General features: G+C 36.3%; 4 protein-coding genes and 1 pseudogene across 4 annotated transcripts; all 5 read left to right on the top strand.

Moving 5' to 3' along the window:
* The first annotated feature begins 3,581 nt into the window (after positions 1 to 3,581).
* On the top strand, positions 3,582 to 8,829 carry LOC110382758 (uncharacterized). The gene is made up of 9 exons (XM_049849925.2): positions 3,582 to 4,385; positions 4,514 to 4,736; positions 4,821 to 5,040; positions 5,289 to 5,567; positions 5,946 to 5,972; positions 6,204 to 7,056; positions 7,347 to 7,569; positions 7,953 to 8,172; positions 8,350 to 8,829. Exons 1-9 carry the CDS (start codon positions 3,582 to 3,584, stop codon positions 8,633 to 8,635), a joined length of 3,135 nt encoding a protein of 1,044 aa, XP_049705882.2. The 3' UTR covers positions 8,636 to 8,829.
* Positions 8,830 to 9,045: 216 nt separating this feature from the next.
* LOC110382757 (UDP-glycosyltransferase UGT5) lies at positions 9,046 to 11,216 on the top strand. Its single transcript, XM_021343441.3, has 4 exons — positions 9,046 to 9,889; positions 9,983 to 10,205; positions 10,558 to 10,777; positions 10,925 to 11,216. Exons 1-4 carry the CDS (start codon positions 9,080 to 9,082, stop codon positions 11,208 to 11,210), a joined length of 1,539 nt encoding a protein of 512 aa, XP_021199116.3. The 5' UTR covers positions 9,046 to 9,079; the 3' UTR covers positions 11,211 to 11,216.
* A 105-nt stretch (positions 11,217 to 11,321) lies between these two features.
* LOC126056593 (UDP-glycosyltransferase UGT5-like) lies at positions 11,322 to 13,845 on the top strand (annotated as a pseudogene).
* A 923-nt stretch (positions 13,846 to 14,768) lies between these two features.
* On the top strand, positions 14,769 to 17,834 carry LOC126053513 (UDP-glycosyltransferase UGT5). Its single transcript, XM_049850158.2, has 4 exons — positions 14,769 to 15,898; positions 16,341 to 16,563; positions 16,700 to 16,919; positions 17,352 to 17,834. The coding sequence occupies exons 1-4, from the start codon at positions 15,089 to 15,091 to the stop codon at positions 17,635 to 17,637; spliced, it is 1,539 nt and encodes a 512-aa protein (XP_049706115.2). The 5' UTR covers positions 14,769 to 15,088; the 3' UTR covers positions 17,638 to 17,834.
* On the top strand, positions 17,629 to 21,227 carry LOC126056532 (UDP-glycosyltransferase UGT5). Its single transcript, XM_064041065.1, has 5 exons — positions 17,629 to 17,760; positions 18,098 to 18,931; positions 19,301 to 19,523; positions 19,759 to 19,978; positions 20,337 to 21,227. The coding sequence occupies exons 2-5, from the start codon at positions 18,119 to 18,121 to the stop codon at positions 20,620 to 20,622; spliced, it is 1,542 nt and encodes a 513-aa protein (XP_063897135.1). The 5' UTR covers positions 17,629 to 17,760; positions 18,098 to 18,118; the 3' UTR covers positions 20,623 to 21,227.
* Positions 21,228 to 21,391: the final 164 nt, after the last annotated feature.

Genomic DNA, 21,391 nt, shown 5'->3' with positions numbered 1-21,391 from the left:
ACATCTGCGAATTAACATCTCTTCACCTTTATAAAAGTAATCACAATTTTACCCCAAAAAAGGCAGCCTTTTGCCTTTCTAGGGGGCTTTTCATCCTTATAACGCCATTCCATTGACTCGCGCTTGCTTTGTGGATCATTATACAAAATCATAGATTCATCACCAGTCACTAGCTGCTCGATCACATCTTTGAATTTTCCTCCACTAAGATCCAAAAACTCTGAAACGCAACGCCCGTCTCTGTAGCGCTGAAAGAAGTTTCGGTACCCATCTTGCACTCACTTTTTTCATGTGAAGATGTTCATGGAGCGCATGATGAAAAATGCTTTTAGGGAGCCCAAGGCTAGCTGCAATTTCTCTAATCTTCAAATGGCGGTCACTCCGAACCTCCTCTTCAATAGGAGTAATTGTTTCGGAAGTGAACACCTCCACAGGCCAACCGTCATACCCAATGTCTTCGACGGTTTCTCTCCCGAGGCGAATCTTTTTACCCAAATTTTTCACTGTGTTATAGGAGTGGACAGACTCCTTATACACGCCATCCGTTCATTCTTTTATTCGCGCAGGGGATAAACCTGCTTTAAACAGAAACTATATCAGACTTAGATACTCGGTTTTCGACATTTGGAAAAAATACGCGACTCTCGTCATTCGTATGCCTCCTAAACTAAAACTAAGCATTTCATGTCGATGCGTGTTTTTTATATTAAGTACACGATAAACGTACTTTTTAATGACACATAACATGTAGCGATATGTCGCCTAGAACTATATCAGGCCAGGTCATTATGGGACCGCCTAGGTAGCTCGAAATTCACATCATCGACATTAGGTACTTAATTTAAGTAGAGTTATCTCAGAAACATGTTTACGTAATTATGCCAATGATGGTATGGAAACATGTTGCCCTAACCAAACTTATTTTGAAATACTGTTTTCTGAAGCCCTTTGGAATCCTGAAGCCTGGGCCGTGGTAATTCTTATGTCCATGTATGTCGTGGTAATTGTCAGCTCCGATTGGCTGGACTGCGGGATTGTTCGAAAAAGTTTTCGTGTTCCTAAAGGGCTTAAGAAGGAACATGCTGATTTTTTGTCCATAAGAGTCTGACGCGCCTCATACACAGCGGGAGGGTCATTTGATGATTTCCCATTCAAAAACTCGATAGGCTGATCGACCATCATGATCTGTTAGGTACTTAACCACGAGCGTTTAATTGGCAACATTAAGCCATACATATATCACTATATTAGTATAGCAGCACTGTACTGTCAAGTGTCAAGTCAATTAGACACTCGTGAGTGAGACTGCGACAAGGCTGCCGGATACGTCGGCTATATAATTAATAGTGATTTAAATAGGCAATCTGATATATGTATAGTTAGCAGTATTCTGAGTACCTTTGTCCCCGGTTTGTCTGACTTTGAGACCCAGATTCACTGACCACATAGCCGTCCGCTTTCCTTAAAACAAAACAACTGTTTACTCTAAAAAAATATCATAGAAATTGTTAATACCTACACAGTTGTTTTAAGAAAACTGTCGTTTATGTTGTAGGTGAACATGGGCTTTTGAAGAAACACGATTTTTTTTTCAAACAAGCTCGTATCAAATTGTCTACAACTCGAAAACCACAAATATTCGCGGAACATATGTATTTACATGGAGTACCTTCATGTGTTCTTAAGCACTAGGAATCTAGATTTTGCGGTTAAACCCTTTGAAACACCCTTTATTTTATGAGGAAAAAACACATTTCTGTGAGTCACCCAAGATCTGTAGTAAGATAACAATTTCACTATTATGTCCAATCATTTAATAACAATTAATGATAATACTACTAATTGCTGCGTTTTCACCCGCGTCCTGGAAAACATATTACATGTGCACTTGAATATTTGAAAAGTATATTTGTTTAGCTGTTCTGTTAGGTAATTAATGTGGAGCTATGAGGTGTCGGGTATGATATCCTAGTCAGAAATATGTTGATAATAGTTTTTGAAAATATCTTTATATCTCTAATCTAAGTTATTTCGTTTGACCCGTAAAAAATATGAATCAGTTTCAGTTCAAAATAATTTACTTTAATTACGTATAAACGTGGTATAAACATACCAATTATTATTGAAGTATTATAAAAATACTACTGCAAATTGCCTTTCATGATGACTTTCAAAAACTTTGTTGCGTATCGAAAATAGCAAATATTTCATCATAATATTTTTAATCCATAACGATAAGAAAGCCCTAGCAACAAAAAAAGGCTTTACTTAATCATGTTCATTTCCAGCCTAGAACCAAATACAGCACTGGTACGGTAGACTGCACATCAGTGGTAACTGTCATGCACCTTAACTCGATAGCAATAAGTACGATTTTCCTATAAAACTGTTTGCCACTGACCTGAGGTTGACCGTGCTCATCGGTATTTTTACATCGAGCCTCTGTCTATCTGTCCTCAGATACTCCTAGGTAGTTACCATGGCAACACAAAACTGACCACTGGTAAGACACTGGTTGTCAGGCGTCTTAGCTTATTTTGACAAATGACAGTCGGGACCCACAATTTACAGATTAGCCATACGAAAAATAAAAAGGAGTAATTAGTCCGTCTTTTAGATAACCCTTAAATAATAGACACGTATTTTTTTTCTCTCACAAACATATAACAACGAAGATACGACGCTATTGAATTTTATGTTACGTCACTTCTAAGTACAAATTTTACATAGACGTGACGTCACGAGCCCCCACTCTCAACCTTTGTTGCGTTATATATCTTAGAAAATATGTAATTTTTTGTTAAAATAAAAAATACATGCCCAATATATTTTGTCAATCCAGAATGAGGACTTATTAGAATCACTGTTTTAGCCAAATGGGTAACTGGGTTGAGGAGGTCAGATAGGCAGTCGCTCCTTGTGGCACACTGGTAATCAGCTGAGTCCGGTAAGACTAGAAGCCGACTCCAACATAGTTGGGAAAAGGCTCGGAAGCCGATGATGAGGATGTTTTAGCTAACTCGTCATACCTATTTATAGCCCTACTTATAATATTGAACTAATTATTGTCCTTAATCTTTTTCTTGTATAAGATTTTGTCCGTTACGGTTTCGCGATAAAATATTCTAACCGATTGCGGTGAAATTAGGTATGCAGATAATTGCAACGTAAAACGGCTATTAGGGAAGGTACTATTTATTGGAGTGAACGATGGACTTGCGTCGCACTATGATTGAACCGTAAGAAACTAGTAATATTTCGATAAAAATGTTCGTTTGTTTGACAAGTTTCATGTGTCTAACGATACCATTCCAACGGTTTCAGGTGTTGAATTAATAATTAATTTAATACTTCTATTAACAAAATAAAAACATATTTTATCTGAATATTTTTGTATATTTTCATAGAAGATGTGGTTCACTATTTTTCCCATTTTAACAGTTATTATAAAGTCGGATTTCACAAAAGCGAAACACTATGAATAAATCAGATCGAATTAACTCTGGTGATAACAAATTAAGATAAAAAGAAACCACAATTCAAAACTAAATCTCATAATAGTTTGAATCTGCCGTGTGATCATGTCCATTACATTAATAATTTTATTGTTGCTTTCTTATAACGAGGCGGCTAAAATATTAGCTGTATTCCCAGCACCGTCTATCAGTCATCAGGTAGCGTTTCGTCCTCTTACTCAAGAACTTGCCAGGCGAGGACATGAAGTCACGGTCATCACGCCAGATCCTGCCTTCCCCAAAGGAGAAGCACCACCTAACCTAAGAGAAATTGACACACATGGCAGTTACGAATTTTTGAAAGTACTACACGAAGAAATAGCTACAGGCCGCGGTGACATAGTTAAACAGATACAAACAGCTATGCTAATGATGGTTGAAGTTTTTGGATACCAAATGAAAATGGATGAAGTGCAAAATATATTGAAAGAGAAATTCGATTTGCTCATGTTGGAAGCTTGTGTGAGAACAACATTAATACTGACACACGTTTTTAAGGTTCCAGTGATACAAGTGTCTTCGTTAGGGGTTATGGGTTTTAATGTGGATCAAATTGGAGCAGCCTGGCATCCTTTGCTGTATCCCACCAGTTTAACTCAACGAAGTTATAATTTAACCACTTGGGAAAAATTAAAAGAACTGTACAATGTTTATAAATTAGACAAAATAATGAAAGACCTTGAAACAGATGATAATGAAATGGCTAAAAAGCTTTTTGGACCCAATGTACCTCATATAAGGGAATTGACTAATAATATTGATATGTTATTTCTGAATATAAATCCCATATGGGAAGGGAATCGCCCAGTTCCTCCCAATGTTATTTATATGGGTGGATTGCATCAGAAGCCAGCAAGTGAATTACCTAAGGTAAATTTTCTTATTTTCTACATATTACGTATTATTGACAAGAGCATTGGAGAACTATACTTTGATTAAAACATAATCCCGAAAGTACATGATCTAAGTAAATTAAAATCTAAGTAAACTGTTTACAGGATCTCAAAACATACTTGGACTCTTCAAAGAATGGAGTGATATACCTCAGCTTTGGTACAAATGTACAACCTTCACTATTACCTCCAGAGAAGGTACAATTAATGATCAAAGCATTCTCTGAGCTACCTTACGACGTGCTGTGGAAGTGGGACAAAGATGAGCTCCCCGGACGTACTAGCAACATTAGGATATCGAAGTGGTTGCCACAGTCAGACCTTTTAAGTAAGTGCTAACGATTAATATTTCTTCATTCAGATTTCGAAGCATTATCAAAACAATTGTTTTGTCTAATGTGTAAATTTTTAGGACACCCAAAGGTGAAATTATTCGTTATGCAAGGAGGTCTACAATCAACAGATGAAGCTATAACAGCAGGAGTACCTCTGATTGGTATCCCTATGTTAGGCGATCAATGGTTCAATGTAGAAAAATTCGTTTATCACAAAATTGGAGTGAAGCTTGTTTTTTCTACACTAACGTTGGACAAATTCAAGGATGCTATTAATACGGTCATTGGAGATGAAAGGTCAGTAACTTAAGATATATTTTTAAGACTTATTTCCAATCTAAAAATTTTAAACCGATATTTCAGAAAAGGAAGATTATCTGCACAAATTATTGAAATTATTCCAAAATTCCTTTAACCATCCTAGATTACCTCGAACAACACCTAAGGAAGTAGGTCCTTCTGGACGCGAGTAAAACGTGGAATTATTTAGAATCTGATCCAAATTCTATGGCAATATTTACATGAATGTTATGTATATTTTTCAGTTACCGTCAGAACATCATAAAACTTGGTGGCCTGATGCGTGACCAGCCGATGCAACCATTGAATCGTGCGGTGTGGTGGACGGAGTACGTGCTGCGTCACGGCGGCGCGCGACATCTGCGCTCTCCCGCCGCTAACATGTCGTGGACGCAGTTCGTCGAACTAGAACTAGTTTTAACTGTAGTTACGACTGTACTCAGCAGTCTTCTAGTATTGGTAGTGCTCATGTGTTACTTGTGGAAACATTTTACCCCAACATCTAAACATAAAAAAATAAAGAAGCAATAATATTTATTCTTTTTTAAATGATATATATATTTCTATGTAAGTATAAAGTATGAATTACATTTTACAATCCTGGGCGAGGTTCCACCAATGGCGGCACAATTGTTCGCAAACCTTTCGTGCACGCACTGCAGTGCGTGAACGTCCAAATATTTGCGTCAGTCGCTCTTACGACACAGTACCACATAGTGCCGCATCTGAGATATTGGGGAGAATAGAAGGGAAACACAATTCATGTCGACTGTCTAGCCTTTTCCTAACTACGTTTGGATCGGGTTTCACTCATACCGAATGCGGCGGAGAACCAGTGTTTTACATGGTAACATAATAATATTACACCGTAATAAATTCCTGACAATTCTCGTTCTGTACAGGCTCTACACTTCGAAGGACTTGGAAAGGTGAGGTTATTAATTAAAGTAAGTATATCTCATAAATATGCCTCAGAAACGGGTAATAAAATTTTTTTTTCAACAAATAGACGAGTCCAGTTACTTTTTGTAATTCATCATCAGAAATCAAGAAATAACATGTAATAAATCAGAAGGGTTGACCAAAGATAACAATAATCTCTGTTATCAAATTTCGGTCACAGCTATTTTTAAACGGTCTTATTAAATAAAAGGACGCAGTTTTCATTTTGATTATTATAGTAATCTGAGCTTCTGCGCGATAATGTCTATTTCTTTAGTTTTATTCTTGTTATCGTTTTCCTATAACGATGCAGCTCGAATACTGGCAGTATTCCCAGTTGCATCAATCAGTCATCAAGTAACATTCCGACCTCTTACTCAAGAACTTGCCAAGCGAGGACATGAAGTCACGGTCATCACACCAGATCCCGCCTTCCCTGAAGGAGGAGCACCAGCTAATCTCACAGAAATTGATGTCCACTTCACTTACGAATACATGAGAAAATTTTACAAACTATCTTCTTCTGCAGAAGGCGATGTTGTTAGTCAGATGAAATTCGCATTTGAAATGATGATTGAAGCCTTTGAAGTTCAGATGAAGAGTGAAGGTGTGCAAAAAGTATTAAAGGAAGGAAAATTTGACTTGCTTTTAGTAGAAGCTTGCGTGCGACAGGCATTGGTTCTGTCACATGTTTTTCAAGTACCAGTTATTCAAGTAGCTTCAGCTGGACCAACGAACTTCAATCTAGACAGTTTTGGTACCGCTTGGCATCCACTGCTGTACCCTCTTCCTTTTTCACAGCGCGTTTATAACTTGACAAACTGGGAGAAGTTGACAGAAATATGGAAATTCTATCAACTAGAAGACATATTTAATAAATGCGGAGAAAAGGAAGATGAGGCGAATCGAAGGGTATTTGGACCAAATGTGCCGTCTGTAGCAGAGCTAGGGAATAACGTGGAAATGTTGTTTTTAAATGTTCATCCTTTTTGGGAAGATAATCGTCCCGTTCCTCCTAGTGTTATTTACACGGGTGGATTGCATCAGAAACCGGCGCAGGAACTACCGAAGGTAAAAGATTTTGCAATCACAATAATAATATCATTTAAAAATGTAATAAATATGTGCAAGAATAAATAAATGAAAATTAAAAATATCATTTATCAATAGTCATGATTATTAACAAGAAGTTTTGATGATGTCAGATTTGACAAAATCATTTGATAAGTTTCTTAATCTTGCAATCGCCAAAATATTAATAAATAGTTTGTTAAATATAGCTAAGATTAGAAATGTCGTCAGGTGTATTTAAGGAAAATTACAATTATATGTAAATGTTCATAGTTAAAATTGGTTCACAGGATTTAAAGTCTTATTTGGACTCTTCAAAGAACGGTGTGATATACATCAGCTTTGGCACAAATGTACAACCTTCACTGCTACCTCCTGAGAAGGTACAAATACTGGTCAAAGTATTCTCTGAGCTACCTTACGACGTACTATGGAAGTGGGACAAAGATGAGTTCCCCGGACGTTCTAGCAACATTAAGATATCCAAGTGGCTGCCACAGGCGGATCTATTACGTGAGTATGACACATTAAGACAAATCCCTTAAAAATAACTTATGATATTAAATGAAAATTTAAGTTTGTCACTTAAGACTCAAATAGGTGTATGATCAGTAAGTACATAATTCAAGATATACATAATTATATAAAAGCGTAAATTATAGATCACTAGCCGTTTTCCCGAGGTTTCACCCGCGTCCCGTGGGAGCTACTGCCCGCACCGGGATAAAATATAGCCTATGTTACTCGCAGATACTGTAGCTTTCTAATGGTGAAAGAATATTTAAAATCGGTCCAGTAGTTTTTGAGTTTATCCATTACAACCAAACAAACAAACAAACAAAGTTTTCCTCTTTATAATATTAGTATAGATTAATTTAGAGATTGATAACTTCCAGGGCATCCAAAAATAAAACTCTTCATAACACAAGGAGGCCTACAATCAACAGACGAAGCTATAACAGCAGGAGTACCTCTGATTGGTTTCCCAATGTTGGGTGATCAATGGTACAATGCAGAAAAATATGTCTATCATAAAATAGGAAAACAATTGAATTTGGCAACAGTGACTGAAGAACAGTTTAAGAATGCAATAAATACAGTTATAGAGGATAAATCGTAAGTATATAAATGTTTCCAGTCAATTACGTGAATAGTTATGATTAATACTTAACAGATAACGCACTTAACGCAAAGCGATGATAATGCATAATTTTAATTAATTAACGATGAATGGTTTTCATACTAGGTATAAATAAATAATAATTATGTAATAACAATCACGGTTATTTCTAGATATCGTCAAAACATGAAAAACCTGAGAGATTTGATGCGTGATCAGCCAATGACACCGTTGGAGCGTGCGGTGTGGTGGACGGAGCACGTGCTGCGTCACGGCGGCGCGCGACATCTGCGCCCTCCCGCCGCCAACATGTCGTGGACACAATACTTAGAGCTAGAACTAGTTCTTACTGTAGTTGCAACTGCCCTGAGCAGTCTTCTGTTATTCGTAGTGCTCTTAAATTACTCATGGAAACATTTTACCTCAGCACCAAAACATAAAAAAGTAAAGAAACCGTAAAGTAATTTTTTTGTATACTATGTAAATGTAGTTTTTGTTAATAATGAATTATTTATACTTTGATGTTTGAATTGCCAAATAAAAAAAAACAGTAATACGAACTTCCTTTATTAAGAAAGTCTATGATATAAATAAATAAAACCCTAATTATAAGAGATAGAAATGTAAAATTAAAGAAATATTTTACATTGAAATTGGAAGCAAAGTTCATTTATTCCCGACCCTAATATTTACAGAAAAAGGCAAACACGAGATGAACAAGAGTAATTGGTTGACAGGCAGATTTATAACTTTGACTGTAACATAACCTTTTTTATCATAGTGTTATTTCAAGTCAAATCTGATAAAAAGCCGTCATTATCAATATACGACTCATGTTCTATAAAAGGAAGTGAGTTAATACTCAGTACCATAATTATCTGTTACGATCATAATAATACAGACATGTTTATTGCTTTGATTTTGCTCTTTTTATCGTGTTCAACTAATGATGCTGCTAAAATACTGGCTGTGTTTCCTGCACCGTCTATCAGTCATCAAGTAGTGTTCCGACCTCTTACTCAAGAACTTGCTAGGCGAGGACATGAAGTTACGGTCATCACACCAGACCCTGCCTTCCCAAAAGGTGAAGCACCAGCTAATCTCACAGAAATTGATGTTCACTTCTCGTACGAGAGTTTAAAAGAATTTCATAAGGCCACTTCTTCTGGGGATGGAGATATTGTAAATCAATTCAAACTTGTATTGGAATTGCTTAACAAAGTCTTTGAAGATCAGATGAAATTTGGAGAAGTGCAAAGAATATTGAAAGAAGGAAAGTTCGACTTGCTTTTAGTAGAAGCTATGGCCAGACCGGCGCTGGCTTTGGCACATGTTTTTAAAGTGCCAGTTATTCAGATATCTTCAGCAGGACCCATGAATTTTAATGTGGTTAATTTTGGGACAGCCTGGCATCCCTTGCTGTATCCACTATACTTCAGTCAGCGAATTTATAACTTGACGACTTATGAAAAAATTACGGAGCTATGGAACTTTTACAAGCAAGATGGACTATTGAAAAGTTTAGAAGATTATGAAAACACAATGAATCAACGATTATTCGGAAGAGATGTGCCAACTGTAGCAGAATTGACAAACAATGTGGAAATGCTGTTTTTAAATGTGCATCCTTTGTGGGAAGACAATCGTCCAGTGCCTCCCAGTGTTATTTATATGGGAGGATTGCATCAGAAGCCGGAGAAAGATTTACCGAAGGTAAGAATATCGCCAAACAATAAAAAGTCATTACGTCTTTTTGTACCAATTTTGTACATTGTTGATGGATTTTATTTTTATCATGATTTGCAGGACCTTAAAACTTACTTAGACTCCTCAAAGAATGGCGTGATATACATAAGCTTTGGTACAAATGTTAAACCTTCACTGTTACCTCCAGAGAAAGTACAAATTCTGGTCAAAGTATTCTCTGAGCTACCTTACGACGTGCTGTGGAAGTGGGACAAAGATGAGCTCCCCGGACGTAGCAGCAACATTAAGATATCCAAATGGCTGCCACAATCGGATCTATTAAGTAAGTACAATTTAATAATATAATACGTATAAGGCCGATTTCGGCTGCGGCAGCTGTTCTCATATGAAGAGATCACCCAGCAGGACATAACAGCGCACAAGCATTTGCGCAGAAACAAGTGCATTGACCTTACTTCACTCTCATAGTCCAATGAAACGGCAACTCGACACGACCGGGGAACGATCGGGTGTAAAAATACCTACTGGCTGACCCCGTAGCCTTAGTATGCGTTCATTTTGTCAAACAACTGAGAGTTAAAAATAATGTTTGATTATGATTCACCGGTAGCGAATTAAAAAATATACTGTAGGAATTACAAAATATATAACTACGATCTATTTAACTTTTTCAGGACATCCAAAGATAAAGATGTTCATAACACAAGGAGGTCTACAATCAACAGATGAAGCTATAACCGCAGGAGTACCTCTGATTGGTGTTCCAATGTTGGGTGATCAATGGTACAACGTAGAAAAATATGTGCATCATGAAATAGGCATAAAAATAGATTTGAAGTCACTGACCGAAAAAGACTTCAAAGAAGCTATAAATAAAATTATAAACGATAAAAGGTGATTAAGTATCCTTCATTAATAATAAATTGATTGACATCAAGGAGTGATGATAAAAAAATATAAACTAAAGATGAAATAGCACAATTTAATTCAATCACGTCAAAGTATTGTCAATAATATTTTTAATGCTTTGATAATTTCCAGATATCGTCAGAACATACAAAAGCTTGGAAGTCTGATGCGTGATCAGCCGATGACTCCGTTGGAGCGTGCGGTGTGGTGGACGGAGCACGTGCTGCGTCACGGCGGCGCGCGACATCTTCGCTCTCCCGCCGCCAACATGTCGTGGACACAGTTCCTCGAACTAGAGCTAGTTCTTATTGTATTGGCGGTTGCACAGAGCTGTCTTATACTAATGTTAGTGCTGATAAAGTGTCTGTGGAAATATTCCAGTTCAAAGCAAGAGCCTAAAAAAATTAAGAAACGATAAACTTGATTTTATTTGTTATTTAAGCATACACACATTCCTATTCACATAAGAACTTTCTACCTTAACATTCTGTGTTAACATGTGTAGATATCATATATTTATTGCGTTCTTAAGCTAGAGCCAATTATTGAGTGTCTCATTGAACTCTTTAATTTTCCTGATAAGTTTATTTTAAGAGTTGTCTTGACAAAAAATCTGAGACTCCGATTGCCGAGTCATTAAACATTACGATTATCACTGCGATTATTATTACCTGTATCATTTAATTTAAATTGTTTATGTTGTGTAATTGATGTATGTTGAATATCATGTTATTATCCTACTATTTCCCAATTCTTTGCATGTTTACCAAATGTAAATACTCCGTGTTTTATGGAGACAAAAAATCTGCTACATACAAAAATTTACTACTTGTCTGATATGATAACAATTCAACATTATCATTATATTTCGGTTAAAGCTACATTTAAGAAAGGAAAATAGTTAAGTCTCATTCCTCATATCAATTTGACGCTTCTGTGAATAATGTACGTCAGTTGGTTTATCTTTGTGTAATTGTTTACATACAACGATGCGGCTAAAATATTGGCAGTGTTCCCAGTACCGTCTATCAGTCATCAAGTAGTGTTCCGACCTCTTACGCAAGAACTTGCCAGGCGAGGACATGAAGTCACGGTCATCACACCAGATCCTGTCTTCCCAAATGGAGGAGCACCTGCTAATCTCACTGAAATCGACGTTCACTTCACTTACGAATATATGAAAGAATTTCATAAAGCAGCGTCTTCAGGAGACAGTGATAATATTCAACAAATAAGAATTGCATTTGAGGTTTTTAATAAAGTTTTTGAAGTTCTGATGAAATTTGAAGAAGTGCAAAAGCTATTAAAAGAAGGACATTTCGACTTAGTTTTTGTTGAAGGTTTAGCACGTCCTGCTTTGGCTCTATCACACGTTTTTAAGGCTCCAGTGAAACAAATATCTTCAGCAGGTCCTTTGAACGTCAATGTGAAAAGTTTTGGGTCAGCCTGGCATCCTTTGCTGTATCCTCTCAACTTTAACCAGAGAATATATAATTTGACAACTTTTGAGAAGATAACGGAGCTATGGAACTTCTATAGATTAGATTCCTTTTTGAAAAAATCTGAAGATGACGAAAACAGAATTAATCGACGATTATTTGGGTCAAATGTTCCACCTGTGGCAGAATTAATGAGCAACGTAGAAATGCTGTTTCTAAATGTTCATCCTTTATGGGAAGTAAATCGTCCCGTTCCACCCAGTGTGATTTATATGGGTGGATTGCATCAAAAGCCTGAGCAAGAACTACCGAAGGTAAAATATGTAAAATAAATAAGTCAGCAATTTCCTCCTTTTCTGAGTGCAAATAAAATATCTTGTCTCGGCAAATCATGACACGACTAGTCACTTCATGTCACGCTCGATAAACATGAAGCGATATGATAAGAACCCCAATGAAAACATCAATCGATTTGATTACTGATAATATTATTATGTAAGGAAATAAATAGGTACAGATAGAGGCAGAATTACTGGATATTTAATGTGTTCCATTATTCTCTATTTTTTTAATCATTTCAGGACCTCAAAGCTTACTTAGACTCATCAAAGAATGGTGTAATATACATAAGCTTTGGTACAAATGTTCAACCTTCGCTATTACCTACAGAGAAGATACGAATACTGGTGAAAGTATTCTCTGAGCTACCTTACGACGTGCTGTGGAAGTGGGACAAAGATGAGCTCCCCGGACGTACTAGCAACATTAGGATAGAAAAAGGGCTGCCACAGTCAGACCTTTTAAGTAAGTTTTCATATTAAAGTGCTTTATAACATACTGAAGGTAAAATATGAAGTATTAATTCGGTTATGTATGAATTTTCAGGGCATCCAAAGGTCAAGCTATTTATAACACAAGGAGGTCTACAATCAACAGATGAAGCCATAACGGCAGGAGTGCCTCTGATTGGTGTTCCAACACAGGGTGATCAATAGTACAATGTAGAAAAATATGAACATCATGAAATTGGTCTCAAACTTGACTTGAGTTTTACTGAGGAGACATTCAAGAGTGCTATAATGAAAGTTGCAGAAGATAAAAGGAACGTAAATCTTTATTATTGCTTAATAAACAAGATTTGTACTTTATGCACTCTTGGACAGATCTTTGTAATCTCTCTCTAGTTATGATAAACTGACCTAATATGTTCAATTATTTCTAGATATCGTCAAAACATTAAAAAACTTGGAGGTCTGGTGCGTGATGAGCCAATGCCACCGTTGGAGCGTGCGGTGTGGTGGACAGAGCACGTGCTGCGTCACGGCGGCGCGCGACATCTGCGCTCTCTCGCCGCCAACATGTCGTGGACACAGTTCCTCGAACTAGAACTAGTTCTTACTGTACTAAGTGTTGTAGTTAGCTTTGTTTTACTTTTTTCTGTTTTAGGTTATATCTTATGGAAATATTTTTGTGTAGGTTTTGTACCAACGAAAGTAAAAGATAATTAAGAGACATTTCTTGTTGAGCTGAACTGTGTATGAGATGAATAATTGAATTCTCGAATAATGTAACCTGTAATGGAAATAAGAAAAATAAATTAACTAAATTTTGTTCTGTTTCGTATTTCTTTCTGTTAGTAACCTACACTTTCTCGAACTGCACTCGTACAATCAATCTACCTATAATATGAATGTTGAAAATGATTCAGTGGAGGTAACTTTAGAATTAATTCATTGAATTCTTAAGAAATTTGATAATATATGCTGGACTCAGTAAACTAACAGAAATACTATGTGTGCCACGGGGCCGCAAACTGAGAGATTTTTTGAAATACAATGAGTGAAAGTGGCGACTGAAAACATGGTTCTGAAACCTGGCCTCAAAACTCTGAAACTGCCGGCATATCTTATTTATTTATTGACATTCGGCTCCATGTAAAACAGTGGTACTCAGCCATTGAGACTGTAAGTAGCCCAACATAATTGGGAAAAGGCTAGACAGATGGTGAATTGATACAACATTATATAGGATAGTTTATAAGGAGCATCTTTAGGTCTAACATTCTACACGTGGACCACATGTGGCTGGACCACATGCCATTGATTTTCAATCACACAGACTGACCGAACCACATACTTAAAGGCTTTTTATCACTGAGTGGGAAGCGGTTCCTTTAAGATCCTGTGAAACGTGGCTATGGAAAACAGCCCGGTAAAGTAAAAATGATAAGTATTAATTTTTACGTGACAAATACAAAAATAATCTATTATAATAATACAAATTAACAGTACATGGCATTTCTATTTAATGTACGTTTGAACGATTGTAATTTTATGCTTTAATGTTACCAACCATCATTACAGAAATTGTAATATATAAGTACTGATTATAAAATTAATTAAAACTGTTCCATGGATACTATTTAGTTTTATGTAGTTTAATTGCTAACAAATACCGCGTTGTGCCGTCAATGGTCGCTGTGTTTATACTCAGCGTAATCTATTTTTAACTTCCACGTTATGTAACCTTGATTCGTTAGTTTCGCTGCCGCATTCAATGTGTTGTGTATAGTGTCGTGAGTGAACCAAAATTTAGATAACAAAAATGTGAGATCAAAACACGCAACATTTTGAGTATTCACGTAATCTCAAAAATATTATCCGGCACAAAATAATACGATACTGAAATAGCCGCTTACATTAACAAGTTCCAACAAGTCCAATGAAGTTAAGATTAAAATCAACGCAAACAAACTCGCATTCATAGGCGATTCCATTCAAACGAGTGATAAGTTTTATATATAAAAGGAAACATATTCATTTTGTCTCTCATAGCTATCTATATCGCACGTTCAACAATGTTATTAGCCTCAGTTATATTATTGCTATCAATAACTGGTAACGATGCGGCTCGAATACTGGCTATGTTTCCAGTTCCGTCTATCAGTCATCAAGTAGTGTTCCGACCTCTCACTCAAGAACTTGCCAAGCGAGGACATGAAGTCACGGTCATCACACCAGACCCCGCCTTCCCAAAGGGAGGAGGACCACCAACTCTCAAAGAAATTGACGTTCACTTCACATACGAGGTATGGAGTAAAATGTTTGCAGTCACTTCTACAGGAGAACAAGACATGATTAAGCAAATGGAAGTAGCATTCAACCTGATAGCTAATATAGTTGAAATCCAATTAAAAGTGGATGAAGTGCAAAGAATATTGAAGGAAGAAAAGTTTGACCTACTTCTAGTTGAAGCTTGTGCTCGACCGACTTTGGTATTATCACACGTGTTCAAAGTACCAGTAATACAAGTTTCGTCATATGGACCTTTGAACTTCAATATTGACACTATGGGAATGGCATGGCATCCTTTGCTATACCCTCTGAACTTAAACCAGAGGCTTTACAATCTGACAATGATGGAGAAATTAAAAGAGGTATGGAATGTATACAGACTTCACAATCTCATGGATGAAGTAGAAGTTGCAGAGAACGCTATGGCTAAACGTTTGTTTGGACCAAATGTGGCAACGATACAGGAATTAAAGAATAACGTTCATATGCTGTTGATGAATATTCATCCATTATGGGAGGATAACAGACCAGTCCCTCCTAGCGTTATTTATATGGGAGGAGTACATCAAAAGCCCGAAAAGGAATTACCAACGGTAAGATTATTTACTTTGTATAATTTTAAAATACTATTAAATATGGGCTAGCGATGAAACTTTAGGTAGTAATATAAACACGGAAACTAAATCCAAAAATTACATGGCAATTTATCTCCGTAATGTATAAAAATATTCTGATAAAAATAAATCTTATCAAATATGATAGTCACGTTTAAAAAAAAAATCCAAAGGTCACACTGATAATGACGTAAATACGTAATACTTCGATACTGATAACTATTCTATTTACAAGTAATTGCATTAATCTTATCACAGTTTAAAAGTTTAATCACCATCAGTCTAGTGATTTACAGTTCACTTTTGGTCAGACATCTTTCCTAACGTGTGACATATCGCCCAGTCTTCATCTTTAACTTCTTCCGAAGAACAAACTTCACTGCTGCAAACTATAGTAACATTTCAATATTCGCAATTGCAGGATCTCAAAACATACTTGGATTCTTCAAAAAATGGCGTCATATACGTCAGCTTTGGTACAAATGTTAAACCTTCGATGTTACCTCCAGAGAAGGTACGAATCCTGGTCAAAGTATTCTCTGAGCTACCTTACGACGTGCTGTGGAAGTGGGACAAAGATGAGCTCCCCGGACGTAGCAGCAACATTAAGATATTCAAATGGTTACCACAGTCCGATCTTTTGAGTAAGTAGAAGTACTTTTAGCTAATTATTAATTTGTTTATAGAGGTAGAATTTAATAGAAATGTTGGATCTTATTGCACATTTTTTTCGAATGTGCTCCCACTCTCAATTGCTAATTTTATGTTCATGCATTTCAGGGCATCCAAAGGTTAAAGTATTCATAACACAAGGAGGCCTACAATCAACAGATGAAGCTATAACGGCAGGAGTACCTCTGATTGGATTCCCAATGTTGGGTGATCAATGGTTCAATGTAGAAAAATATGAGTACCATAAAATCGGATTACGACTTGACATGAACACTTTGACTGAGGAACAGTTCAAGAGTTCAGTTGAAAAAGTCGTTGGAGATATAAGGTGAGTAAAGTAAATCATAAAAGCACGATTGCTTATTATGTTAATTTTGTAAACCAATAATTTGCCTATCTTATTCCCAACTGTGTTGGGGTCGGCTTCCAGTCTAACCTCTATGACAGAGCACCAGTGTTTTACATGCAGCGATAACCTATCTGACCTCCTCACCCCAGCTACCCGGGCAACTTGATACCCCTTGGCATACCAATCCACAACAAGTCTTAACTTGTTTTCCGACTTTGACCTTTCAGATGTTCAAATTATCGTGTGTGAATACCAAATTATCGTGTCTATCACAACACGGAAGAAAAACTTGTCACAACAAGATCACTTATCTACGGACCTACCGCACCAAACGTTGATTAATCTTATGATCGATCAGTATGCTTTTGATTTAGTCAATTTTGTATAGCTAAAATTTACCTTTATTTACAGCTATCGTAAAAATACTGAGAGACTTCGAAGCCTAATGCACGACCAGCCAATGAAATCATTAGACAACGCGGTATGGTGGACGGAGCACGTGCTGCGTCACGGCGGCGCGCGACATCTGCGCTCTCCCGCCGCCAACATGTCGTGGGCAGAATATTTAGAACTAGAACTAGTTTTTACCGTCCTCTCTATAGCACTAAGTATACTACTACTAGCTTCATTTATCCTTTATAAGTTATGTAAATATTTTGTTGGACGTCCTCTTGATAAAAGAATTAAAGCCAACTAAATGATCAGACTATATTTATACTGAAAAAATGGTGTATAATATAGATAAGACAGTGATGTGTTGTTGTGTATGAAGATGGCCCCAGATTAGTTAAGGTACTGATTGTGTAAGATTGTGTAATACGTAAGTTCTCTAGTAATTTATTGTTTAAAAAATTGTTTTAGTTACATTTGAGTCAAATAAATCAATGGTTTTAAGACTGTTTTTTTTTTGGAATATTTTGAAGTTATAGAAGAACTATTCAGCTATTATTATAATTATAAAAAAAGTGAAAATGTTGCACAACATTTTGCAATACACCTGATACAAAACCTCTGTTATATCCAGTGTTCCTAAAATCCCTTTAGATAAAATAGAATAATCATTGCTATCAGTTTACGTAAAACAGATGATTTTATCAAAATAAGGAACACTGTGCTATCTATATATAAGGAAACATAAAACATATTATTCTTTGCAGTATCTCTCAAGTGCTCACACAATGTTGCCGTTTGTTTTACTTGTTTTTGCATCATCAATAACCTGTTATGATGCGGCTAGGATATTAGCTGTATTTCCCGTACCATCTATCAGTCATCAAGTAGTGTTCCGACCTCTTACTCAAGCACTGGCCAAGCGAGGACATGAAGTCACGGTCATCACACCAGATCCTGCCTTCCCAAAAGGCGGAGCACCTGAGAATCTCACAGAAATCGATGTCCACTTTTCCTACGAAATCATGAAAGAAATGTACAAAGTTACTTCTTCGGGAGACGCAACTATGGTACAGAAAATGAGAGTAGGCTTTGACCTGATAGCCAAGGTTTTTGAAGACCAAATCCAGAAGGATGTAGTGAAAAATGTTTTGAAAGACCAAAAGTACGATTTGTTATTACTTGAAGCATGTGCGAGACCTGCGTTGATGTTATCTCATGTATTCAAAGTGCCTGTGATTCTTGTGTCTTCATTTGGACCTATGAATTTCAATGTGCAGACTATAGGATCAGCTTGGCACCCATTGGTGTTTCCTCTAAGTATGAACCAGAGGGTATATAACCTGACAAATTGGGAGAAGATATCCGAACTATGGAACTTATATCAACTAGATATTGTGCTTAAAGAAGTTGAAGAGGAAGAGAACGTAATGGCGAAACGATTGTTTGGACCTGATATTCCACCTATGAGTGAATTAAAAAATAATGTTGATATGTTGTTTTTGAACATACACCCTGTTTGGGAAGGGAATCGTCCGGTTCCTCCTAGTGTGGTTTATATGGGTGGTATGCATCAAAAACCTGTAGCAGAATTACCAAAGGTGGGTTTATTTGAATCTATAACTATTGCGCTAACTGCCCCATTAATCTATATAGTGGTCATAAGTTTGTGCGAGAGCTAAAGACAGCGTCCCAGGTTCAGTTCAATTTAAAGCAGAATTTTAAGCAGAATTATTATTATTTTAAGCAGAATTATTATTATTTTAAGCAGAATTACCAAAGGTGGGTTTATTTGAATCTATAACTATTGCGCTAACTGCCCCATTAATCTATATAGTGGTCATAAGTTTGTGCGAGAGCTAAAGACAGCGTCCCAGGTTCAGTTCAAGGATCAAGTTCAATTGGCATCGCATCCATTGGATATTTGGGTAAAAGGTTCTTTATTAAGATTCTTTTGTATTTATTTCCAGGATCTCAAGACCTACTTGGATTCTTCGAAACATGGTGTCATATATGTGAGCTTTGGTACAAATGTACAACCTTCACTGTTACCTCCAGAGAAGATACAAGTGCTCATCAAAGTATTCTCTGAGCTACCTTACGACGTGCTGTGGAAGTGGGACAAAGATGAGCTCCCCGGACGTAGCAGTAACATTAGGATATTTAAGTGGCTGCCACAGTCAGACCTCTTACGTAAGTAACCATCTTTTGATAAAATACGAAAATGCGAATTATTGAGATTCCATAAAAAAAATATTCCTTTGTAATAAAATCATCAGGGTTATTTTGCCTCCATTATCGGCTTATAAAAAAGATAATAGCGTAATTTACTTCCTGAGTATATAAAACAATTTTAATGCCGTAATGTTTGAGGAAATTTTTTTGGTTTAGGAATATCAAAAACTTATGTTTGATTCCGTATTTTCAGTGCATCCCAAGATAAAGCTGTTTGTCATGCAAGGAGGTCTTCAATCAACTGATGAAGCTTTGACCGCAGGAGTCCCTATGATAGCTTTCCCAATGCTAGGTGATCAATGGTACAATGCAGAACAATATGAGTACCACAAGATTGGAGCCAAACTTGCTATTGACACGGTGACTGAGGAACAATTTAGGAACACTGTTAAAAGACTCATTGAAGATGAGAGGTAAGTTATCGAAGCTAAAATTATTATGAAATATTGATTAATTTGGATGCTTACTCATTTTGATAAAATTTATTGATCTTCTAATCCAAATTACTATCTGCCTGGAAATCAAAAACTAAATTGTCATGCAGTTTAGACAATTAAAACCTAAGAGTGTCTTAGGTATTAAAATTATTACCAACAACCCAACTCCACTACGCATTGGAATTAGCTATATCCATCTTCAAATATCCCTCTATGTATTGTCAAACCCTAAAAACATTCATCTTAAGTACAGTAGATATTCCGCCCACTATGCCAGTGATACAAGCAAAAATAATACTGATGAACTTATAGATTTTTTATTTATTCTTTACAGCTATCGTCGCAACACAAAGCAACTTGGCAAGCTGATGCGTGACCTACCAGTTCATCCACTTGAAAATGCCGTGTGGTGGACGGAGCACGTGCTGCGTCACGGCGGCGCGCGACATCTGCGCTCTCCCGCCGCCAACATGTCGTGGACACAGTACCTAGAGCTAGAACTAGTTTTTACTGTACTCAGTGTGGCACTAAGCTTTGTCCTGTTAATCTGTCTTCTAGTGTATAGCTTGTGGAAGTACTTTAGTATAAGTTTAGAGCATAAGAAGTTGAAAGACAATTGAATGGAATCAAGATTTTGTCAGTTCCTGTAAAAACTTAACCGAACCATTTGAGTTGTCAAGTCGCCTATTTAACTAGTGGGTGGCAATTCCTCGTGTTTTCTTCGGTTTCTTCGGCATTCTTCGGTTTGGTTCCTACCAGACTAAGGGACTATGGAGTCCCGGATTTTTTTAAGTAATGTAAATGTTGTTTTCCATAGACTAAATATTATGTATTGTCAACAGAGTTATTACATATAGTTATTACTATTGTCGCCAAAGCAAACACGCTGAAGCCCTTTTGAAACAACTTTAATGAATTTGACGAAATTGTTTGGTTATCGAAATAGTTGCAAATGATGTACAGCCATAATGCTTAAATTTTATAACTGTGTGAGAATTAATTAATGAACAGACTTTTTTTTATTATTATTATTTGTATAATGTTAAGGATTAGTCGTTTAGAAATATTGTATTGGACATTGAATTTGTTTGAGTAGGTCCTTAATTGTTGAACTCGAGATTCTGAAGCATGTACCTTATTATTTTAAAGAGCTCTTTTAATTATTTCTTTAACTGTGGTTGTGTTAATAGTAACAGTGACAGAATAAAAGTGTTTCAAAACATAATCTCTATATTTTATTCATCCCTTCTTTGATATTATTTTAGAGCTTCTATCCTTTATTAATATACCCGAACGACAAATTATACGAAACCGTTTAAAATATAAATTAAGCTTAACCTAATATTATAATTAAAAGGAATCATTCATTTCTTTGTACCCTAAAGGTTC

This window comes from Helicoverpa armigera, chromosome 24, assembly GCF_030705265.1.
Source record: "Helicoverpa armigera isolate CAAS_96S chromosome 24, ASM3070526v1, whole genome shotgun sequence".
Classification (NCBI taxonomy): domain Eukaryota; kingdom Metazoa; phylum Arthropoda; class Insecta; order Lepidoptera; family Noctuidae; genus Helicoverpa; species Helicoverpa armigera.
This window is presented reverse-complemented; position numbering and strand designations above follow the sequence as displayed.